Source organism: Thermobia domestica, chromosome 5, assembly GCF_964235325.1.
Source record: "Thermobia domestica chromosome 5, izTheDome1.hap1.1, whole genome shotgun sequence".
Classification (NCBI taxonomy): domain Eukaryota; kingdom Metazoa; phylum Arthropoda; class Insecta; order Zygentoma; family Lepismatidae; genus Thermobia; species Thermobia domestica.
The window spans coordinates 28,794,110-28,819,682 of record NC_137458.1 but is presented as its reverse complement, the minus strand read 5'-3'; the positions used below and the strand labels follow the sequence as shown (position 1 = coordinate 28,819,682).

General features: G+C 32.9%; 1 protein-coding gene across 8 annotated transcripts in view; it reads right to left on the bottom strand.

The window, feature by feature from the left end:
* Positions 1-25,573, bottom strand: part of LOC145685819 (leukocyte elastase inhibitor-like) — a 58,097-nt gene that overhangs the window by 6,173 nt on the left and 26,351 nt on the right. For 2 of the 8 annotated variants that reach the window (XM_081758394.1, XM_081758392.1), the window contains exon 8: positions 24,604-24,742. In XM_081758394.1, the coding sequence (XP_081614520.1) occupies positions 24,604-24,742 (139 nt within the window). Of the gene's footprint in view, positions 1-7,134; positions 7,449-9,878; positions 10,149-13,425; positions 13,620-15,797; positions 15,966-18,275; positions 18,506-24,603; positions 24,743-25,573 lie in introns of those variants that run through there. The other 6 variants (XR_014131488.1, XR_014131487.1, XM_081758395.1 and 3 more) reach the window with 6 other exon arrangements.

Sequence of the window (25,573 nt, the reverse complement as noted above, 5' to 3'; positions counted from 1 at the left end):
GTTTTGTAGATGCCTCTCAACAAAAATGTATAAGTTTATTAATGTAAGCAATGTATTATCATAAATGCATATATTGCTCAATATTGCTTAGCTTTCACTTTGTGTGGGTTGTGTGAATGGCACATACACCTAATGAAATTTTATTTGCGGCATTATTTCAAGCTGGACCTCAAAGCAACGGAAGCACCTGGCAAAATTAGTGAAATAAAAGGTAGGAAGCAGTATTAGACCATACGACCTAGAATCGTTTCAAACACTTCGAGGCTGACGATTTATCTCTTAAAAACTAATACTTAAAAAAGGTAAGCTGTGAATTGTTGATTTTGGTGGTTTAAAAACATGAAATAGAATGGAATCAGAATTCGAAAACTTGCAGATAATCTTGGGCCATCTAAGAATGCATGCCTAGCATTATGTCCTTATTCTCAACACAGAACAAGAAAACCTGCTAATGGAAACTTACATATCTTCTTTTGAAAATTCTTTAGATTTGCAGATTTTCAAGCGCATATTAGTCATAAGAATTGAGTTAATGCCTAGATCCAGAAAAAAAAATGAATTATCGTAGAAATGGCAGCAACTGTTGAAAACCAGGGATGATTCGAAGAAATGTTTCTAGTTAGTATTTAATGAATTGAAGTCCACACTATTATAGTTTCAGAGAATCGAACTAACTCTGGTCTTTATTGACAGCTGAAAGGAGTGCGTGACTCATTATGCGAGAAACATTACGCTGTAGTCAATAGATGAAACCTTCATCTCCAACATAATAACTGTGCAACAAATAGAAGATGATCTAGAAGGAATTGCAGTTCTGCTCATCTGCAATGTAGCCCGAGTCTTAGTCCTTTGGACTATTACATGTACTGACTTTCACATCATTTATTCGGAACCAGCACTTTCTGTTAATAGTCTGGAACAATATCTTACGATGTGTTATACTGTCTCGTGGTAAAAAGCATTTAGTTTATTTATTTATTTATACATATTTCTGGGCATTAGCAGCATCTGTGGTCTTAAGATCATCACATATGAGGAATGACGCCCCTCTTGAGCACACAATTGGGGGAAGGGAGTGGTGGGAGTTTATGAGGTATCATCCTTCCGTTTGCTTGATTTGAATGAGAAAACATCAGGAAGAACTTACTTAGGAAGGCCGGCCTTGAAAAGATGTTACACCTTTTCGACAAAGTGTCCCCACTGCAAATCGAATCCAGGGCCGTTCGCACCATAGGTGATAATAAAAATGTAATTGTAAATAATTGTAAAACGAAAATACTTTTTGAAATACTTGAATAAGTTAGATGAATGTCCTTGAGATGTAAAAATGATCAAAATATATTTTTTCCTTGTTCATTCCCTAATGTTTGTTCATTCAATTGTTATTTACAAGGGACAGGCTATTCCAATCCAGTGTTTATTAATATTCTACCTCATTCATTCATTGTAGACGCAAACTAAACACAAGAATTATGTTTACACAATAAATTTCGCAACAAGGCTATATCTTCTTACAACTGATAATTAACAACCTAAATTATGATCATATCAGTATTTAAATTTTCTTTTTTCATTTACTAAATTATTGCTTCAAATCTCACAACCTAAACTTCTTTCTCACTACTGATTATCTCATATTTATTGAAAAATTTTGTATTGTGTATGTCCATCATAATTTAATCCACAACTCTGTCGTACATTGCATTTTCTTTGATTTCTTCGAAGAATTGTTGGTTGGGAAAAGAACATATTTTATTTTAAAACAGTGGTATTAAATGTTTTACGTCACCCAAAAATTGCATATAATTTGGCACAGTCCCTGTTCATACTTTAGTTTGATAAATTTTTGATACAATATGTGATGGGAAATATGATCGTGTCTAATAAGTTTGATGAAACTCTAGTGAAAAGTTTGCAGGATAACAGAACCACATTTAACATACAAAGAGTGAAAAAGTGATCGACTGGACCAGGTCTCGAACCTGGAACCTCCGGAATACCATGACGATACATTAACCAGTATGCCAACCAGTCCACTTCCCAGAACAGCCACTCACTCACTCACTCTCGAGGTCGTGCTCTCCAGTTGGATCACGTGGATTGTACCATAGACTCCTGCTGTGCTCGGGCAATTTCTGAGTCCATATATCGAGTACCTTATGGTTGTTTTGATTTCATATATATATATATATATATCAATGAAAAAGGAAACAACCGATTTTTAACACATTAGATCTTCTGTAGATGTGAATTCTATAACATTCACAAAGTGAAAAAGTGGCTGGCTGAACCGGGACTCGAAGTTCGATCCCGAGTTCGAGTCTTCGTCCACACAGACACTTTTTCACTCTTTGTATGTTATAAAATTCACATCTATAGAGGATCTTATGTGTTAAAAAATCGGTTGTTTCCTCTTTCATTGATATAATTAACCACACTTGTTTATAAAGATATCTAGTACACGTTAGATTGTTGAAAAAAGAAAAAAAATAGTTCGAAAAATTAACCTCTTACTGCAATACTATAACGAAAGGCATCTGTCATTTCTTAGACTTATTCAAGCAACCGACATTCTTCTATCACTTGTTGTTTACATTCTTAGTTTGCGAATGATTTTAATAGAATTTACACTTGAATTGGAATATTGATGGTCTATTCTTTATACGTTTAAGATACGGAACCAAACACCAACAAATAACTAGCAAAGCATGAAATTTTTTTGAAAATGCATACAGAGAAAGAAGATTTATGCACAGCATGTGGCAATAAAAGCGGTTTTTTCAATGCAACAAAATGATACTTGCTTTTATTTGGATTGTGATCATTGGCCTACCAATAAATGGTAGAATACCAATGATGATGATGATTAATTGGAGGAAAATCCTCAACACATCCATTGCACTCTTTTACATTGTCATTTCGAAAGAATACACAGACACGTTCATTTTCTAATTGTCATTCGGTTAACCATCATTTCAATGTTCACACTCAGTCATTTTTTCAGTATGGAACAGAGTCGTACATTGCATGTTCCAATATTGATAAGTGTTTTTAATTTTTATAAGAAAATGTTTTTGAGGTTAGAGATGGTATGCAGATCGACTATATACCATTATTGCCCGAAGTAATCAAAATAAGTTTGATGACTGGGAGACAATAAAATGTAACTATTCCCGGAAATGATTTGACTACTATAAATTTGGTCCAATCTCATATAAATTGGTCCAATCTCAGATGAAAAGTAGCACGAACTTGCTGGAACAAAAATTTCTAAAGAAAATCATGTAAGTGCAAGTTCTAGGCATGTGTTCTATGAAATGTTAATCATGCTGGTTCTTTTTTGTTTCTTCTTGCGAAAATAAGGGCAATTTTTTTTTCAATATCACACACTTCATATATTATATTATACGTAACTCTGGTCGCCTAACTTATGATTACTAATGGCAGTTTTACTTACTCACAGAACTATTAAGACGACCTTGTACCATTTATTCACCTATAATAAATATACTCATAAGGAAGCTTCATTCTCTAAATAACAACATATTCATTTGTTTTTCATTTCTATTTTTAACAGCTTTGGTTTTTATGCAGTTGTAACATTAAATCGTTCCATAAGACTATGTACACGATGACCAGAGATTCTCATTGTTGAAGAAATTAATCTCACAAAATATTTTGAATTTGATCTGCAATATTTTGCACTTCCTCTTATATCTCTTTTGTTTGAATACTTGTAGATATATATGTAGTTTTTTTTTTTCTCAAATACTTCCAGCATCATTAAGATCCTTCCACGTAATCCGACCGCTTGTTCAGATAAAACAGGTTCATAACGCCAATATTTGTCTAGCAGTGGCGAAATAGTTACATTTTTGTTAATACTCTCAACAGTTACGACAGGACTGAGCGTCGCTCCATTGATACATTTTCCTTCAGGTTGTGTAATTTGCTGGAGCAAATGACAACTGTTACCAACATTATTACGAAAAAATTCCCAACGAAATTCCCAACACTATTTTATTACCACACACTGTATATAAAAACTATAAATGCGAGAAACAATAAATGCTGACTCGTTATTAGTATACACCATTATACTGAACCAAAAGAACAAGAGATGATGATGCTAGTAATATTTAAAATAAATATATTAGTATTTCATAATCACAGTAATTTTTGGAAGTTACGAATAACTTTTCTGAATTTTAGATCAAACATCATTTGCGAATAATTGTGAATTATTTCCACAATATTTGATATTGTTAATATAACATAAAAGATCAGATACACTGTCAATTTCTGACAGATATAGGTCTTTTATTTTTCAATTAATGTAAAAAAAGAAAACCTTGTGAGAATCATAAAAATAAATATGAAAGTTTTTTTTTTTTTTTTTAATTTCTAGATCCGTTCTAAGAACATTATGTTTCAAATTTGTGTTTGAGTTACATATTTTTTATATATATATAGTCGCTTTTATTTGAATTTCTTTGAAAAGAGTAGTTGGGCATATAAAAATAATTAGAATTTTTAGAATTTAACAGTATGAATAGAAATAAAATAAAATTTTACATTATAATTAGTGGTAAATAAAATGCAACAGAAATAACTATATCGAGTAAATATTTTACTTTATATACAGTGTTAGCTATTTATAAAATTTTGGGAACTACCTGTTAAATTACCGAAAATTAAACTATTTTTCGTAATTTAATTAAACTATTTTTGATAACCGTGATCAACTTAGATAGTGACTAACTTACTTTCCTGTATCAAGGTTTATTCAAACTTTTACGCCCGCGAACTTAGTCACTGACTTACCATCTCCAGATATTCAAAACCGTTGAAGCTAAGAATTTGGGATTTTGTACAACTATTTTCATATTAAACCCTAGTCTACGGATATAATGAAGTAGTTAGTTGAATTGGTGTTTAACGTCTCTTTCAGCACCGAGTCTATATGAGACATGGAATCCGAACTTACTGTTTAAGGTGTATACCGAACCACCGTAATGTTCCAACTTTCTAGTCTCTGCTACCTGAAATCAAACCCGTAGCCCCTTGTAAATCTATTTAATATATCTTAGAGAAGAAATAAACTTATAGTTCACGGAAGTATGACTTAATTTACTATAGGTTTTATTGTCTACATGAGTTATATGTGTAAATATATGTGTCTTCACGTTAAGACATATTGTGGTTGACAATTTTAATTGATAAAGACCGCAGCTCACAGTGAGGTTACTTCAACTATTCAATAATACCTAAATTCTTATACTATCATATCAGATTTAAGAATCTAGTTTTAGTGATTGTCTTTTGTTGTTGCCAAATTTATCATGTAAACTTACGATGTCATGATTTATTTCAAGACTTAATTTTAAACAATAAGGAACATATCAATAACGCTAAAAATTACATCACTAAGAAATATTTCATAAATACAAAAAATAGATTGCAAAATGGTCATATCTTTTTTTTTTTTTTTTTTTTTTTTTTGCGTATTTTGAGAAATTGGAAATAATAATGACCCTAACAAGGGAAAAATGACTTTCTAAACTACGAGTAGCATAACATGCTTCTTTTAAACAGCTCGATACAGTAGCACGAAATTTTATATGTGAAAGAATTTCATGTGTCACCCCCAGTACACACAATGGGTGACAAAGAGGAAAGAGTATAGATGTTGTCGGGGGGGGGGGGCATCAATATAGTATAAGGGTATGTTATACTGAAATTTACTTATTTCATCCTTCCCTTTCAATTTTTCTTTCTCGAATAATTCTTTATCCTTCATAGAACATCGTGTTCCGAGTTCAGCAATATTGAAATAATAGTTGTATTTAGTTTGTAATAAACAAAATAGTTTTAACATACAGTTATTAAAATTAAATAATAATGTTATTTAAAAAGTAGTTCACAGGATACCAAAATATGATAAGTAATCAAATGCAGGTGTGTTCGTTCCTATAGTAGCTGTCTCAACTTAGATTTCGGAGGAAATGTTATTCTGGCAACACTGAAAATTCTTCATGTTCATATTTTCTGTTTTAGAATAATATTACCTATGATTGTCATAAGTTGTATTTCGTTGTCTCCATTCACTTATGAAAACCAAACAAAAAAAATAGTAAATTTTGTATTATTTTTAGTATGTCAGGCTCTTAATAGCCTTTTTCAGAAATGAAAATATGTTAAATATTTATCTATGTTTATGTATGCAGAAGTTCTATCCGAAAGCAGGTTTTAGATCACTTGCTCATCAGAGCAAAACGGTCACTAAGGCAATACAGTAGAGGTAGTGTGGTTGTCAAATTTGTTTCCCTGTACTACAAGAATATCTGGACTACTGGAACTTAAGAGATCTTGAGTGAAGGAATGGAGTGAGAGACAGGTTTAGGGATGTAACGCTACTACAACTGAGCAACGATGGCCACATTACCCACATATTCACTTACACACATCAATTAAAATTTTTCCGATATTACTATCGGAAATAATACTGTCAAAATATTAGAATATAGTCAACTCGCATATTTTAGCAAATTAATTATTCAAGAAATTTCCACAGTATCTATTTCTACTTTAAGTAATACAAATTATGTCGTTATTGGATTACCAAACGATGTTTTTTCTCTACATGTGATAAAAAAAAAATTCTATCACTCTCTCATATTCGGCAAACTTTAGATATCAATTTCATTAAGTTCAGCTCTGATGCACGGGGTCCTTCGATTCCAGATCGTGCCAATTGAACTTTGCACTGCAAACACCGTCTGCGTGGCTTTTCTCGGGGTTCTTCCATTTCCTCCCGCTTTCTTAATTCCACCATTTCATTCATTCTCCATCATCGCCGTCTCCTTTAGCCTAGCCGGCATAAACGTGGGGCGTAAAACAAAGATTTTATTTCATTTTCAGTTTCATTAAGTTAACCCCAAAAACTAATGAAAGGTTGATTAGAAATAACAACTCTAGTTCTTGTCGAGGGACACAGATAAAATTATGTTTACACTTCTTAATAGGAGTCGGGTAATGCTTCAGACAAAAATTCTTTTTCTATTCTCTCTAACTCTAAAATAGAGTACAAATATATTTTTACTCTTCAAATGTAGGAACAAAACGCTTCTAATGTTGATTTTAATTCCTTTAATAATATTGTAAATATTTACATTATTTAATTTCAATAAAACACACACACACACAAATTGACAAAATATCAGTTGCGAGGTAGGTTCTATTTATCACAAATAATTATTATTACATTCTTTGACAATTATCAAAAACTTATTTTGCTGTTAAACTGTAGACTACAGCAGTAATTTAAGGAGATGCGCCTATACTTAGAAACAACATTAGATTGGTATCCGCATGGGCTATAATGTTGATAAATGGTCTATCAGTTTGAAAGCGTGCAGTTCTAGCACCGGATTTCGTGAAGAGAATTACTGAAATCAGAACATCGAGAAATGTTAGCAACTTTCTAGCATGACTAATAGTATCATAAAGCAAACTTTCTAACGTTCGAATATGAACTCTATATATAATGTACAGAGAATTCTTCTAATTCTTACAAAGAACAATTTTCTTAAGGAAAGAAAACTAAAGTCGTCGAGTTTCTCCTAATTATAAGATTAAATACATTATAGTATGAAAGACTACCTTTAAAGAAGATCTAAAATTAATTTCTTACACTTTCTTTTTCAGCTAAAATTCCAAGCATACATGTATATAATAAGTATTTATTAATCTGAGCAATAGCTCTAAATAGAAGTTATTCTTTTTGTCGAAATTAACGACGTGTTGTCAAATTATAAGTATATTCCCTCAAATTTACGAACTGCATCATGTAAATATATTGTAGTTCACTAAGAACCAGACATATTGTAGTTAACAATAATATTTTCTGAATAATTATTTATAATAATAATAGACCCACCAAGTGAGTGCTGAGATACTGTCCTTAATATAAGACAAGTTGAATTTTTTAAAAAGTAGTTTTTTTTCTGTTGCTAAAATTTGTTAATCTTTTCTATGTAAAATGATCTTTGAGTTATACCAAAATGTTCGTTAATTAATCATCTCAATTCTAAATGCTCAGAAAGTAATAGGTAAAACTTAGAGAAAAGTTTTACCACCATTATCAAAGTAGTAATTATTTCTCCAGGGTTCTCTGCTTATTGAATTTTCTGTGATCGAGACTGCCATCATCTTCCAACTTTTCCAGCAAGTGTCAAGTTTCCACATGGTTCACAGGGGGCTCATGATGGCTATCAATAGAGCCCTCATATCTAGTGTCAGGAAACCCTGGTTCGATTCCACACTATACGAATTTGTAGGGGACAATACATGTGTTAGCCATGAGTTCTCTGTTTCCTACTACTTCTTATTTCCACCAATTTTCCGGAAGTGGATTAGGTTTCGGTGAGTTTTGTGGTTAAGTAATGATAAAGACACTCTAAAATCCACAATAAATATTTCCAATAAAAGTTTTATTTATTATAAATCATTGTCTTCACATTTTTGTCATTTCCTTTTTCGCTTCTTCCATGACACCAAAATGTGCTGTTGCTAAAATTTTAGTAGTTCCCAAATATTAAACAAATAATAATAATAATAATAATAATAATAATAATAATAATAATAATAATAATAATAATAATTAGTTGCATGGTATATCAACTATTTAATGTTACATGTACCTTTTTTTTTACCCTGGTGGTGTTTATTTTGTCCCAACGATTTTTTTTTTCACTATATTAACTGCGATCTTACTCAAAACATACTATATTGTACATTCTCCTAGAAACGTTAAATACAAACGTTAAATGCAACAGTACTCGGCATGAGGACTACAGTAATTACATCTGTTACAATTTTAAAGTACATCTAATATTGGTGTCTTCTGTTAATTTTTTAAAGTGATTCTGATCTATCGAACTGTTATAAACATATTCTCAGAAATAACAGGCATTTTATTATGAATGCCTGGTACTATGAAACGCCAGGTCATTTTAAAAACTGAAAGAAGAAGTTCTTAGAACAGTTTCTTTCACTTGATATAAGAACACACTTCCCGTAGCGTTACCTCTCTCCCTCTCTCTCTCTCTCCTTAACATATATAAGAACATATAGATTTCTTCTTAAACACACATATTTCTTCTTAACATATATAAGAAACATATATTATAAGAACATATATTTTCTTCTATACACCTGAGCGCGATGACTCAATGGTAGAGCATTCACCTCCGGTGCTTGGGGTCCCTGGTTCGATCCCAGCTCGCCGTGTGGACAAACACCGTGATCGTGGGTTTTCTCGGGGTTCTCGAGGAGAACCTAAAAAAGTGCTACAATTTTTTATGTAGCAATAGTTTATAAGTGTATTACATTACTATTTGCAAGTCAATAAATCTTAACATGCGCTATTTTAGTTTTAAAATGAACAAATCTTCAGAAACTGAAGGAAAATTATTTCAGCAAGTGCAACTAAAAGCAATTGTGCTCACAAGTGCTAATAGGAATAAACATTTCGCGTGACAGCCATATTACTATATTCGTAACTTTTGATCTTTATCTTGTGGGATACGGTGGCGCAGTGGTAGAGCGTTTACTTCTTGTGAATAGGGTCTCTGATTCGATCCTCCGCCAAGTTAGCTTTGTGGTGGACAACATCGTGTCCGTGGGTTTTCTCAGGGTACTCCCACTTCTTCCTACTTTCTCATTCCACCAATTCTTCCATCATTCACTTTGTCTTCATCTTGTGCTCAGCACAGATTCTCCTCAATAGAAATACTCGAAATTACGTCTTATAATAGAAAATATACATCTTGAAGTGTAAGGGTTTCCGTATTGAATAACTGATCTAAGTTTGGATCTTATGGGATTGTGATACATGTTTTATTTCTTTTTTAAAAAAAAATATAATACATGGCACTTTATCAGTCATTTTCTTCTCACATTTGGTAAAATATAATCACAGACAATTTATGTGGCTATACAAAAGGAATATCAATATTTAGGTAGAACAAATGTACTGGCAAATAGAATTAGGTCCGATTCCTTTTCTGCTATGTAGGCTACAAATGGACGATCAAATTTTAAGCTCTGGTTTCGAATAAGGCTTACTTTTAGTATTACATTTGTAACTGCAAAAGAAAACATAAGAAAAATAGAAATTTAGTAAAAATTATTTTTATTATTTATTACATATCTACTTAATTTTTAATTAATTCTAATCAAGAACTACGTTTTCATTAAGATTTAGTTTTCATTTGCATATTAGTCACAGTAGCAGCACCAGTCACAGAAAATAAAATCAAATCTAGCTCTTGAAAGTAAGTTTGTTTTAAGATTTTATATTTACAAAAAGTTGCCATATTTTTTGCTTCTGAATTATTATCTGCTTTTTCAATGATGTATGAACTCAACATCTTTTGCTGAATAATTAAAGAAATTAAATAACTACCTATACTTCAAAACAATGTCAAATTGGTATCAGGATATATTATAATGATGCATAGTCGACCACCCTAAAAATTAATGAGATCGAAAAATTTTGAACTAATTTACAACATGGACACCAATATTATATGGAAATTGCTCATATTTCTGTATATGTAATACAGGCATTTTTCCTTATTCCTCTGAAAGCAAATAAGGGTTTGTTTCTGATAAATAATTCTATAGATTACCTGAAAGGTAATATAACTAAAAGAAGTAAAAAAATATTTCTACACGGTGCTTTCGTAATTCTTGTACAGTTACCACCAAAATGGGTAAATATAATGGATTTTCATTTGTCAATAATTTTTGAATGAACTGGTAATTAGAGTACTGTATAGATAAATTTTCTACGTCAAAGAAAGCTACGTTAAAACTGATAGATTCTTTATCAAGTAATTAAGAAAAAAATATGTTGGCCATTCTTTTCCATTTTTTCTGGGAATCGTACATTTCACTCCTCTACTTCAGGTACTTAGATAACTATAAGGAAGCTACAATACGTAGAAAATTCATACCAATATAACCTATGTGTAATAGGTTATAATTGATTTTTTCTTTAAAAAAAAAAAACTAAAATAAGTATGTGAACCTCTGTATTCAATTAAATCTCCATGCACAAGATGATTTACTTGCGGTGAATACCTCTAAAAATATTTATTTTACGGAAAAAGAAACATCATCAAATAAAAATTAAGTTGGTCCACTATTTCTAGCTGTAATATATACATACAATGAAACCACTATCATTCTGTACATCGTTTGTGAACAACTAATTAAATATTTTTATAAAATGTGTATTTTTTTAGATACTTGCCGATATTTTCAATAAGCCAATGGAGTATTCAATTATTAGTAATTCTATAATTACGTTTACATAACATTATGTATTAAGAAGGATTGACTCTTTTTGGATTATTTCTGATTCAAGAATACCTTCAACTACCAGGAGCTATAGTGATCATGTCAACCACAAATTATTACAGAACCATGTTATAAATATTTTTTTAAATACGGTATAAGATATTTTTTTTAAAATTTTTTAAAGACAATAAAAAATCTACTTAAGATTTATAGACTATCCATTAATCCCACTAGCAACATTGCTGGTTCCTGAAAACTGCCAAATTAGAAACCAGATATAATTTATGGACTTATACAAAAAGAAGAAAATCAAATGTTGCAAAATGTCAAAATTAAAAAAAAAAAAAAAAATCAGTCTTGAGTTAAAATATATTTGAGTTATTACTTATTCTGCACTAATAACAAACAACAATAATTTTCGAAACACAACAGGATGAAATTTGGAGCTACCTCCTTCCTGCGCCAACATAGATTGTTTCATGCATGGATAGATTTGAATGATTGATTTGTAATTCATCGAGGCTATAGAAGACGTGAACCTAGTTTAACGTGAAACCCACATGAGCTCCCACCAGGAATCGAACCTGGTTCTTCCACGCCAAATGCGCGTACGCTAACCGTATAGCTACTAGAATGATAAATTTTGGAAAGGGAAAATGAATACAAAGGAATTATTGATACAAAAATTAAATCACATTATCTTTTATCATTTCAAATTCAAAAATTTTCCTCTTTACTCATTACATTTCTCTTCACAATTGTTTACTCAATCAGATGTCCTGTACCAGCAACTGTAGAACCACATTTCGTGGTCCCAAAATAGTTTTTGGCCAGCTTCACTGTATGTTTCAATATTGCAATCTTAAGTGCTCTATTCTTTGGCCCGTTCTTTGGTTTTGGACAAAAGGGGAATACATCTTAAAAGAGTAAGGACTCAGATACAGACGCTTGTTTTCGGCAAACGAAATGGTAGCTGATTCTGAAGAAAAACTTTCTTTACCACTCTTTTTTCTTGTAAGTTCTTCCATTGAGGCGTTATGACAACTCGGATATTAACATGGATCGTTTACTCTCAAATTAAAATAGTTTTCGGAAAAACTTTCTCTTCCATTTCTTGACAAACAAATACTTCGGTAACATCGTTTCAGACTTGTTATTCATCATTATGGATTGATGCGATATTTTTTTTTCTTTCTTTCATAATTTATTACTATGAAATAATACGAGAAGAAGTCAAGAAGTAAAAAGACTTCTGCAATTTCTCGCACTAGAGTTTGTAACACTGTTAGTACCCAGTGGTGAATTAGTGTTGTCTGCAACACTTCTATGTAACGTGTCACTCTTATTCCCTCGTTAGTCGTTGGAGTGTAGCAGGCTGTTAAACATGGCAGCTCCATTGTCGATCTGCACCAAGGAGGAAATGAGAGCAGTGATTCGCTTTTTGTTTGCGGAAGATGTTAAACCTGCAGGAATTATTCGTCGAATGCAAGCACAGTATGGTGACAGCTGTTTATCGCGAAGCAAGATCTAGGAATGGTTAGCGCGTTTCAAACAAGGAAGAATTTCATGTGACGAGGAAAGATCGGGCAGGTTTCGACGTCAACAACAAGACAATTTGAAATTGTTGAGGGTATGGTGATGGAAAACAGACGAATTACAGTGGACGAAATCGCCAATGCTTTACATATCAGACATGGTTCAGCGTATTCCATCTTACACGACAGGGGAAGAAGATTTGCAACCAATGCAGAAGTCATTGATGCGGTGCAAAATTGGTTACAGGTGCAACCGAAAAACTTTTTTTTTAGACTGAATCAAAAAACTTAAACGTTGGGGAAAGTATGTTGAAGTGCAGGAAGATTATGTAGAAAAATAATGTGTTTCAGTTTTCTATCATTACAATAAATGCCCCTTTTCTATGTAAGTTCCTTTACTCTGACTTCCCCTGGTATTACATACTCAAAACTTGTAATTTTGCACTAAATTCACTTCAACCCAAAGACCAATTAAAATATTCTATAGCGTCTCTTGTAAACAATTATAACTTTGTTGATTAACCTTTAGTTAGGTTCAATCTTGTGCCATCAAGAGCTGTAAAGTTATGGATAAACGCAGTTATTGAGGAGAGATAGTAATACTTGAAAATAATATCACATTGGTTTCTTCATGCGCTATAATGTTGATAAATGGTCGATCAGCTTGAAACTGCTGTGGAATAAGCTGAGCCATTGGTCTTCTGATGAATAGAATTGCTGAAATAAAAAAAACATCAGAAAACTTTAATGTTTGTTCTAGCCTGCATGTGAGCATGGTAAGGTTGCTCGACATCCCTGAACTTTTTTACCCATATCGTCTTCCAGTCCTCTTATCTATCTCCACAGTTTTTCAAAATTCTCTAACGAATATTTTACTTTTTTAATTTTTATTTTATTTTATTTTTTGATCAAAAGGTCCAATATATATTTCTCTCAAAAATTTTCTTGTAGGTCTTATATATGGAAAACTACATATAATGTAGCCAAACCCAAACTATCACTTAACTCAACATGATGTGATTATTCCGTCAAAAATAAGAAAACTCGATTTAGGGGCCGTTCAAAAATTTTGTGGCCTTTGATCCAAAACTAATTATTGGCCAAGAGCGCAATCTTTTGATGCATTGGTTTGGATCATTCCTAAAATTCTTGGCCAAAATCGCATTCTGTTGATTCATTTTTTGGGATAATTCCTAAAATTCTTTCTTTCTTTCTTTCTTTTTTTTTTAAATAAATATTTTAAAAATATTTTAGGTTAGGATTCTGTAATTCGTGTCTAAGTAATCTGATCGAAGGTAGGTTTTAGCCCATTTACCTAAGATGGCTAAACGAGGAATCTAGAGTGACCAAAATAACTTTTATTAAAAAAAAAACATTTTTAATTAAGTTGACTATATAAGTAAAGGTTAAAAAATAGTATAAAATAAATGTTGACTTTTTTGAGGGGGGTATGGGAAAGAAGCTTTCATGCGAGTACTTTTTCCTACAAAAGTAAATGTAAGTAAAAGCAATATTAATAATTAGAATGGAAATTATTATAGAAAAAAATTAATGGCATCAGCCAGAGACGCCAAATCCTTTTTACACTAAAATTCAATTAACATTCAATTATCATGAACATGGTAGATATACTAAAGTGGGGTAATAAAAATTTACACCGGTTTGAGAACCATCTACATCATAAATATTAGTTTGCACTATGAGGAAAGAAAGAAAGAAAGTACCTATTCGTTTTATATTTGTATGGACTACCAGAGCCTCTGTTCTTCGCATTGAAAGACTAAGATTTATGGAAAATACTTGAAAGATACAAATGAACTTTTTAAGCTTCTATACGAGTACACCATTTTCTGCATAATCTATTTTATTAAGTCACTATTTAATTGTTTTTTTATTGTTTTTTTAACACACAAACGTCATCTAGAGAGCAGAAGTATCGTACATACTTTAAAAAGTTCGTGTTCAAATTTTTTTTTAACTCATTCGAAAGAGCAAGTGATTATAGATTACTCTTCACTTGTCGAAGAGTAACTCTTCAATTGGACAGACTCTTCACTTGTTGATATACCTTCAAATTGAAAGTAGTTGTAAATTAAACAGTTCGAGGAACTGAACGATTTAATTGCTTGAAGAAAAGAAATGTTAGTTTTCTCTAATGATAATTCCACGTATTTTACCGCAAAACATAAAGGAATAGAAATATATATGTCAACTTAGTTGATTAATACTAATCTAGAAACTTTACATTAACCATTGAATACAACCCTTGTTTCACTTGAAGAAAATGAATTAAAGTGGTGAATATGGGTGACTCATACACTGTTCCACATACCACAACGTACCTAATAGGCGAATGAAAAAAACATACAAATACACTTAAGACAACTTTTCATTACTGGTCTAAAATCTTCTGTTATTTTGCTGTAGTAACAATCTGAATTATCGCCTTTAGAACAGATTCTACTTTTCTTGACCAAGGAGTAGTACTAGTACTGAGTCCGAAATATCAGGTCGGTGCAATAAGAGTTTACAGAGCGGCAAATATAAATCCTCATCAATGAAAAACACATCGTTTCAGTGCAATATAGAATATATAAATGTTCTAAAAGTTGGAGTAATTCGTTAGAAAGTAAATATGAAAAAAAAAAAAAAATCATGCGAGTACCATGACATGCAATACAGTTTAGTAGACTTATAGAAGATGCACATCGAATACAGATCCGAAATTGTCACCTTTAATAAGAAAATAGAAAAATGTTTAACATTTAGCTAAAGATCAGAAGAGAATCATTTGAATGAAGAAAGAAAAACAAAATCAAAAGAAAAGAATGTCAAATGTCATTCATGCTCGTAGCATAATATGAAATGAAAAAAAAAAATATATAATATACATACGTTGTTTGAATAGTTTAAACAAAACTGGAAAATAGTGTTATTGAGGATTTTCAAAAATGCTGTAAAACAGTGGTATGTTTGTGGATTTCTCTATGATAGTAATGATAAAAGGTTTATCAACTGTGAAATATTCCGGCCTGATATAACTGAAGAATGCCACTTCGATTCCTGCAAATAAAATTTTACACAATTAAATTATCAATAGATATTAACAATTCAAGTTTTTGGTCTTCAAGTTTTGATTTTATGTTTCTAATGTTAAATAATGTAATAGTCTATCTGAGTAGCTAAGAATTTCTTATTTGAAAGCATACTCTGAGTTTCTTTGTTACAAATGCCGTGAGAACCATTGTTGGGAAATATAGCTCCAATATAAATTATGGGCACTTTCGTCAAAGTCTTCATCAGATAACATGGGGTTGAAGTACTGAGGAAAGTAACAAGAAATTAAAGAACAATGAAAAACTAGTGTGTCCAGATGAGTGCCATGATGAAAACCAGTAGAGGTCGTTAGAGCCTTTCTATTTGAACTATGCCCCTTCTGGCGCTACTGTCGATGTATGTTTGCTGCGGCCGAGATCTTTCAATTGTTTCAGGCGGCAGCGTTGCCAGAATGAATTATTTCACGGACTTCGCTGTCCTCTATCTTGTTAGCCATTCTAAGTAGCCTATGATCTTCAGTCGTCAAGATCAAGCGACTGAATGACAAATTGATAACACAGCTAAGGTCATTCACTTCTTTTCCGTAAGCAAAGGGAAAGTTTCCTCCGTCAGGAGGTTGTGGGGTAGGATCGAAATATATTTCACATATTTTCGATAGCACACCTGTGATAGACAGGCTCTACCGTGTAAAACTTTATCGTGATACCATCTTGTAACTTTTAAGCTTGTTGATTAAAAAACACAAATTTTGTACGATGCATATTGATAGGAGAAAATTGTTTGACATACCTCACACAATACCACCAGATTGACAGTGTTGCCAACCCAACATAAGTAGAGAGAGAGTAGCGCTACAGCAGGTTATTTCACATTTCAAATCTCCATGTGAAACAGAACTTACAATATTATAATTATTATTTAGAGTTTCAAACTAAAGGATGCTACATCATCACAAATACCGAGAAACAAAATTTTTGTCTCTACGACAGTAATAACGCAGGACGAATCAATGCACATCGGAAGTACTTTAGAGTAGAATAGCAAATTACCACAAGATAACTTATTTCTAACAAGTAGGAACAAAGTTACAAGAGAATGAAAATTTGACTTTCTTCAGAAGGTTTTATTTTGGAAAAGTACTTTCATAAGTATCACATCCAATAACAAAAATGGCTTTTAATGAAGTACAGGTAAGGCTCATAATGCTGCTAACAAGAGTTTGATAATTCAACCCGTTCTGGAGGTATGAAAAACGTGGCTACAGATTGCTATACACGAATAGAGATTGCCAAAAATAATACAGTATGGGTCATTTATCTTGAAACGACCATGCAACTTTTAAACCAATAGATAAAAAATCAATGAAATTTTGAAATATATTCGAGGATTGGCTCATAAGTCATGGTAACTATGCTTTAAAATACATTTGTAAATGTATTCTGTAATTCCATGCGATGCACAGTCAGCGTAGAAATTTCTGTACTAGGTTAATTTCACTATTATTGTTCACTGTCTGTCTTCACTTAAATACTGTTCAATCACCATCATAGATGCATCTTTGTCTTTGGACATAGGACGTCCAGTGCGAAGCTGATCGGAAGTTGACATGTTGATTGTCCCGTCTGGAAGCTTCCATTCGCGTCGCCATTGTTTGGTAGTAAGCATGCAGATAGGGGACAAGCATGCATACTCACTGTTTCTTGTAGCTCTGCATAGCATTATTATTTCTGTTGCGGATAATTTCTATATTGAATTACGTTCGATCCATCACCTCCATTTCAAAATGTTGTCATTGATGAACTGAATTTGGATGTTTACTCACATCCACCACTATGCGCAGATCTCAAATCTAATAATAATATTTGGAAGTGCATGCTACAATACTTTCAGATATCTTAGATTTTTTTATGCTGTCTTCATTTCACGAGAAAATATTGATTGATGAATCAGTCCTCATATATGCATATTATCAAATTGATGAACATTAAAAGAAAAAAATGTATCCAAGACATGAATTCGGTACTGATCTCAACTCCCTTTGTTCGATTCAACTTAAGCATTAAACTTTGCGAACAATATCCCAAAGTCATATATAACATTCGAAGAGCTAAAGGACAGAAATGGAATAAATTATAATAATAGAGAACCAATTTACGTAAGCTACCTAAAACACACAAATTATTTCATTTGTTTCGAAGTTTTCTTTGTTCTGATTTCTGAAGTTAGCGAAAAATAGAAAGGTTGGTATGCATATCTTTCTGATGATTGTAGTATAAAGGAAAAGGATACTATATTGTAGAGTAATAATTTATTTAACGTTTTTGATGTTAGAATCAATAGAAAATCAGTAATGCCTGATGTGGGTTGATATTTTCTACATATACAATTTTGGAAATTTACAATAAAAAAAAATGTGTTTCAAGGATTAACAGCAATGGTATAAAATAGTCCCAGATTGGTAGATGTCTCTGCTATAATATTGATGAATGGTTTGTCAGTTCTGAAAATTTGTGGAAATTCATAGCTGAGTAAGAGCATTTGTAGTCCTGTAATAAGAACAGCGCCAAATTTCAACTCTATGTAGAATCCTATATGTATTCATATCAGTAATTTACAAAATTACACACATTCTAGTTTGGATTATTTGATAAGAATATGTAACTTAATAAAGCGTCTTACATAACATAATTGTGTTACAGACATCTTGTGTGGAATATTATATTCTTAGTACGAAAAAACATAGAAGGAAGCCAAGAAAGTTCTGGCCGTTTCTGACGTCCCATTAATTATGCGCTCACAGACGAAATAACCCACATGCCTGTCAAGTGATCGGAAGTTGGTCTGACCATCAACCTACAGTAATACAGGTACGTTGCGTATACAACAGTCATAGCTCGTCCAGCGTCGAAGAGAAATGGAGGTATCGAAGCATCTTGTTTGCATGTGTTTGTTGGATGACTTTAAAGTCGGCCTGTCAGCCGCCGCGTCAAGTGGCCGCATATGACAGGTATTTTAGGAGAGTGCCGTGAACGACAGGCATTGGTTCCAGAAATTCTGTACGTAAACGTTTCAGATAAACTCGCATTGGACGACGAGTTGGATGACGAGGTCCTGAAAGCACCCATCGAGGAGGACAGTGGTCTAACGTGGGATGAATTTGCAGGAAGATTCCAAGATTTCCGCTGAAACAGTCAGACTGCACCTACATGTCATGGGGAAAGTCGTGTAAGTTAACCACGTGGGTACCCCACACATTATTGTTTGCTCCGTAGGCAGCAAACAAGGAACAACGAGTTACAACCTGTTTGTCTTAGCTCATTGGACACCTGAACACACACATCTTTGATCTCTTGCTCACTAGTGATGAAAAGTGGGCCCTTTAGGACACTCCGAAAGAGAACCAAACATTGGTTGTCACCACATGACCGTGTTCATCACATCTGAAGACCACCTCTGCATCGACGAAAGGTTATTCTCTCTGTGTGTGGTAGAATTGTCGACAAGTGGTACATTAAGAACTCCTTCCACCTGGTCAGACGAGCACTACTAACTTCTACTCTCAGCAGTTGCAAAGGGTGCATTGTGCAATGCCGTAGAAGGAGCCAGCATTGGTGAATTCCTGTTCCTGCTTAACACTGTCAAGCCACATGTGGCAAAGAGGAACCGGGAGACCTTTCATCAATTTGGCTGGGAGAGAGTATTCTATACACCATATTCACCGGACCTTACGCCAACAGATTACCACTCTGTTTAATTCCCTCGACAACTACCTCCGTGGGAGATCCTTTGCAAATGAGAAAGACCTGCTGAACACACTCATGGACTTCTTTGGATCCACAACCGCCGAGTTTTATCACTGGGGTATTGTGCAGCTACAGGAACATTGGCAAAAGGCATTGGATGTTAATAGAGATTACTTCGAAACCTAAAACGGACCGTCCACTGTATTGCTCTTTGCTTATCACTGCTCTAGAATGGCAAGAACTCTTTTGGCTATCTTGTACTAGAGAGAAAACTAGTAGATATAAGTAGATATAAAGAAAATAGAAAATTAACTGCATTCAACAGAAAAGTAGCAAGTATTGCACAAAGTATACAAGTAAAGTACAGTAGAGGATATACTTAGAAAGAAGAGAAACTGGTAAGAACATTAAGAAGAAACTGTACTTGAAGAAAATTAAGATGATGTGGAGGAAAGTTAAAAGTTAGAAAATATTTAATTTGGTAGACGACATAAAAGTAGATAATATTTGTAACAATACAAAAAGGTTGAGCGGATCGATTTGGGATTCAAGTGTTTCGTCAATAATGGCAAAATACTGATGAATGTGATGATTAATTGCGTATCATCTAAACATAAATTTCAGTGTTGTATTTAGAAACACAGAAGTTAGACATTTGCTGATAAAAAATAAACAATTCACAAAATAAAGGTTAGAACTATATAACATTTCTGTAACGTTATCCCTTCCTTCGTCATGAAAACATCCTTTGCTCAAGGACGTGAGTGACAGAATCAAAAGTTTGTTCTGCATTAGATAAGATTCTAGTTTAAACAGAACAACACAAAATGAGTAAAGGCTAGAATTTTTCTAATTTTTTTTCCTATATCTATTTTAAATAACTATGACCCACAGAACTCGGAGGTTCAATGCCATATCCGCAAAAGTTCTGCATTGGCTTTTGTCCTTAGTCTACGGATTCATTTTTTTTTTTTTATTCCTTTCTATTTCTCCGAGATCCATGTTAAATATTATCCTCTCATCTGCGCCTAGCTCTTCCCAATAGTCTTTTCCCTATTGGGTTTCTAGTCAAGATTTTCAAACTGTTCCCCCCTTTCTTCCATTTTGGACATAACCTGCCCACCTGAGCCTCCTAAACTTAACGACCCTAACAATGTTAGATGAAGGTGTAAATCATGCAGTTACTCGGTATGAAGTTTCCGCCATTCCCTATTTGCGTCCCTCTTATGTCCGCATATTCGCCTCAGGTTCCAAGTACTTTCAATATGCGTTCTCCCCTCAAAGTAAGCAACCATGTTTCGCAACCTCCCTTTTTGAGCTTTCCACTTGAAATTGTAAGAACCAGAATTTCTTGGGAAGCAAATATCCTCCAATACATGGTCATAAAAGCATAACATTTCTAAAATACCTTATTAAGATTGCAGTTAGAGATAAATCTTGGTACGAGATTGTTTAAAGTAAGAATTACGTGCACTAATTTCTTCAAAATTACACATATATGAACAGAAAAATAGACTATGCACTACAAAAAATTTAAAATAATATTCGTCGAAAACTCAAGATTCACTTATCGATGGTTGTCTGTCTAGCTGTATTCCATAGAGTGGAAACTTGCTACAGATTGATGGTAAACTGTTGTACGTATTCAGCAATCCCGTTATATTTTATTACATTTTCTAAACTCTAATTGCTGGAATTTATCAAATTTAAATAATCTTTTTTAAAAAAGTAAACTGAATACATCAAAAGTACCCTTTCTGGCTACTCTGTTGCTCTTAAGGTTGCTGACTCTAAACAGAGTGAGACAACTTTTCACACACAGAGACGTCAAAATACGAGAAATCTTATAAATTATGTTTATGAAGAATATGCAAAAATTAATTTTTTCCCCATGGTGCAGACACCGAAATCATAGTTCATACATCAGAATATACGAAAATTAAATTACAACCATGGTGCAGACATCAGTGTGTGAGAAATTTAAACTATAATATGTTCCCACATGATGTAGACGACATAATATAAGCCTTGTGTACCAACCAGATGGCTTGTTAAGTCATTTAATCAAGCAACTCCGCAATTGCCTCACAATAATAACTCAAAAGCTCAATCGTTACTGAACCTAAAGCCACGTACACCTTAACCACGCAGTAAAACAAAACAGTCACGTAAGGAGCATCAATAACTAGAAAGGTACTTCGAAAACCGCAATGTGCACATACTTTGCAAACGTGTAATGTATTCTGAAGTAATAATATTCCCTCTCAAGTAATTCAAGACGATCTCGCACTGTTCAAATTCTTGCAAAAACTGTGTTCATATATATTTTTAATATTTTTGGATTCTTGTATTTGTCAATCTACGAATTTAATCATCAGATAATGTGTAGAAAATACCAGAAGACAAAAAAAAAATCATTACCTGTAATACATTTCTACTTTTCTTCTTCACATTTTACGCATCTTTACACGTTGCACACCTTGACAAGCTACTAACCCGCGCGATTTCCGGTATGATGCTTGTCCTTTATACAAAACCAAGCAGTGGTTGGGTCGATTCAGTTGAGTTGATTTTTAGTTTAACATCCCTTTCAGCAACGAGGCTATATGAAATGGGACCTACTGATTAACGTGGAATCCGAACTACATGAGCTCCCTCCGGGAATCGAACCCTGGTCTTCCACACGAAAGATGAGTACAATAAGTAGTTCGGATCCTACTTTAAGTAAGACGTTTAGTCGGACATTGCCTCGGTGCTGAAAGAGGACGTTAAACTACAATAAATTAATAAATCAAAAATTATATTTATCATTTTAGTTTCTTCTTTTAATTGATGGTCATTTATAGACAATCGAAAGTCTTGAGGACTAAATATTTTAATGTAGTTATCAAGATAAGGATGCGTAAAAATATCAAATAATACTTTTGATAAAGTGGATACTTTCAAATATATAGAATCAATATTAACAGACCAAAACCATATTCACGAAGAAATTAAATGTCGGCTAAAAGCAGGGAATTCGTGTTATTATTCAGTTCAAAATCTCTTGTTGTTGCGAATTCTGTCGAGGAATTTGAAGCTTAAAGTATATATAAAACTATAATCATACCTGTTGAGCTATATGGTTGTAAACATGATTACTTACTCTGAGGGAAGAACGTAGACTGCAAGTGTTTGAGAATAAGATCCTGAGACGAATATTCGGACCCAAGAGGAACGGGAATGGTGAATGGCGGAAACTTCATAACGAGGAACTACATAATTTATACGGTTTACCGAACATTGTCTAAATGGCTCAGGTGGGCAGGTCATGTAGCCATGATGGAAGAAAGTAAGAACGCATTCAAAGTCTTAACTGGAAGACTAATCGGAAAACGAAAATTAGGAAGACCTAGACGCAGATGGGATGACAATATTAAGATGAATCTCGCATAAATAGGAATACAAAGTAGAAACTGGATCCAGTTGGCTAAGGATAGAAGTCAGTGTGGAGCTTTTGTGAACGCGGCATTGAACCTCCATGTTCCATAACTAACTAGCTAGCTAGCTCTATGGTCTATCAAGATAAGGAATGTAAGTATTTTATATTTTATTTAGATTGAAAACTCACGTCCAATATTTATAACATTGATCAAAATTTAGTTCTAACGAAATACAATAGTAAAGATAATTCTATTTGCTCTCGGACAAGTACAACATAACATGCTTTCGGAAAACTACCGATGTGTTGTAAACTGAACAAACTTTATGTGCAAATATGTTATTTAGGAGATTTATGGAATTAAATCAACAAATTTTACATTAAGATCACGATTATTTTTTTTAAAAAAATATCTGATTTTGATTACTAGTATACTTAGTTTAAAATGTATGTTAGAGATTAATTAGACAAATCAAGTTTAATTGGATGCATATTATTATTGAATGAAATTTCTAAGTAATGATTAGTATTTAGTGTCTACAAGACAGCTTTGCTCATTAAAGTGAAAAACTTTTATTTAATATTTTCTGGAAATTACTTTAAATGAGTGTTCACAAGTCGAGTTTTCTCAATTGCTTTCTCGCATATTATTTCATGAAAATAGTTATTTGCAACATAAAATTTGAAACCAGTCAACTTAACGTTAAATCGAACATCCAAGAAAGATTCGTTTATTTTTAAAATATTCTGTACACTCAAATAGAAAAAAAAAAAAAAAAAAAAAAAGCTATGCCCTCCATTCGGAAACAAAAACTGTGTGGAGGTTAGACTTTAAACTTACGAGACTTTGGCACATATTGGAAGTGATGTACTACATTACTATAACGCTCCGACCGCCTAACCCCTCAGGTTTTCCCCAGGTATCCATTTAACAGAGGTTGAATGAGCCTCCAACTTGCATTGTAATAAGGGTAGAAAGAGTAAAATTTCGCGCTTTCAACGGGGATCGAATTCATGCTGCAAACATGACTACGCCACCGCGGCTGTAAAGAGACAACAGCAACTGGAAATAAATGCTAGGGAAAGAAGAGAAAACAAAACAAAACTACTCCTGGAAATTCTACGCCAACATTTTCCTTCGTGACCAGACGTAGAAATTCAAATCTAGTATTTAGTGATATGTAGAGGTTTCAGTAATTCAGTCCTGAATAAATATTCATATTACTGTAAGAACACCAGACAATATCTACATTCAGATAAAAAAAAAATCTCTTGATTCATATTTCTTCTAAATCACCCATTGGTAGATGTATGACCGAAAAAGAATTTTTGGGTTCTTCAGCCTGTAGTAACCATATTTATCTAAATCATCTTGCATTTCAAATACCTAGTAATTATAGAATTAGAACATTGTAGCTGAATTTGTTGTTTAAAAAAATCCTTCACCCTCTATTATTTTCAATTAAAATGAAGCACCAACCTGTAACAGCAGCAGCTTCTGTTCCTTCTTCGTTGACATCAATCACTGCCTTCTGAATAACATCAGACACCTTTAAATTAGGTACTCCGGAAATTCCACTTAAGTCAGCAGCACCAGTGAACACGTTTCGGACGCCAAGCTGCAGCAGAAAGGATAAATAGTGTTAAGCAAATGCAATGGAATTCTTAGTTTAAAATCTCGCGGTAATGTCCTGTAGGTTAAAGGAAACTAATTATAAAAACAACTGAAAGACTATGGAAAAATTAAAAGAATGAGGATATGAGGGAGAACGTAGTAAACAGCTAAACCCCACATACAGAAGTCCACCACAAGCTCACATGCACTGTGATCCCTAGCATTGTTCCACTTAAACCAATGTATTAACGGTGTTGATTCCTGAGGAAATCACATTGGTAAAAATTAAACTTACTGCTTCAATTGAAGGAAAGAAAATTGACCTCATGTACTAATATTTGTATGCAAGAACTAGATTTCTTTGCTTAAACTATAAATGTTTACTTGTGTATCTTTCCTCAAGAGCCGCCATTTGTGTACTTAAAAATTACACGATTAGGATCTGCTGTAATATTTTGCACATACATCTTAACGATTTATAAAATAATACTACGCACTTCTTGATTAAATAAATAAATAAATAAATAAATAGGTAGATAAGAAAATATATAGAAGTTTGATTTGATATTTGTATCTTCCAATTATTTGTTAATTTCCGTGCACAGATATATATATTAGGGTGGTCCAAAAAATCAACTTACGAATTTTAATCTGGGTCATTCCTTCCTTTATTCCTATGACGTCAACAAACAAAACTGCAAAATATTAAGGCTCTATCATATGTTTAAGTACTCGCTCAAAGTTGACAGTTTTTAATGTACACCTTGTCTCAAAAAGGTTGAGCGCATTCTTTATTGGTGTTTTGAGGCAAAAAATTTCTAAGTCCAGCTTCGGG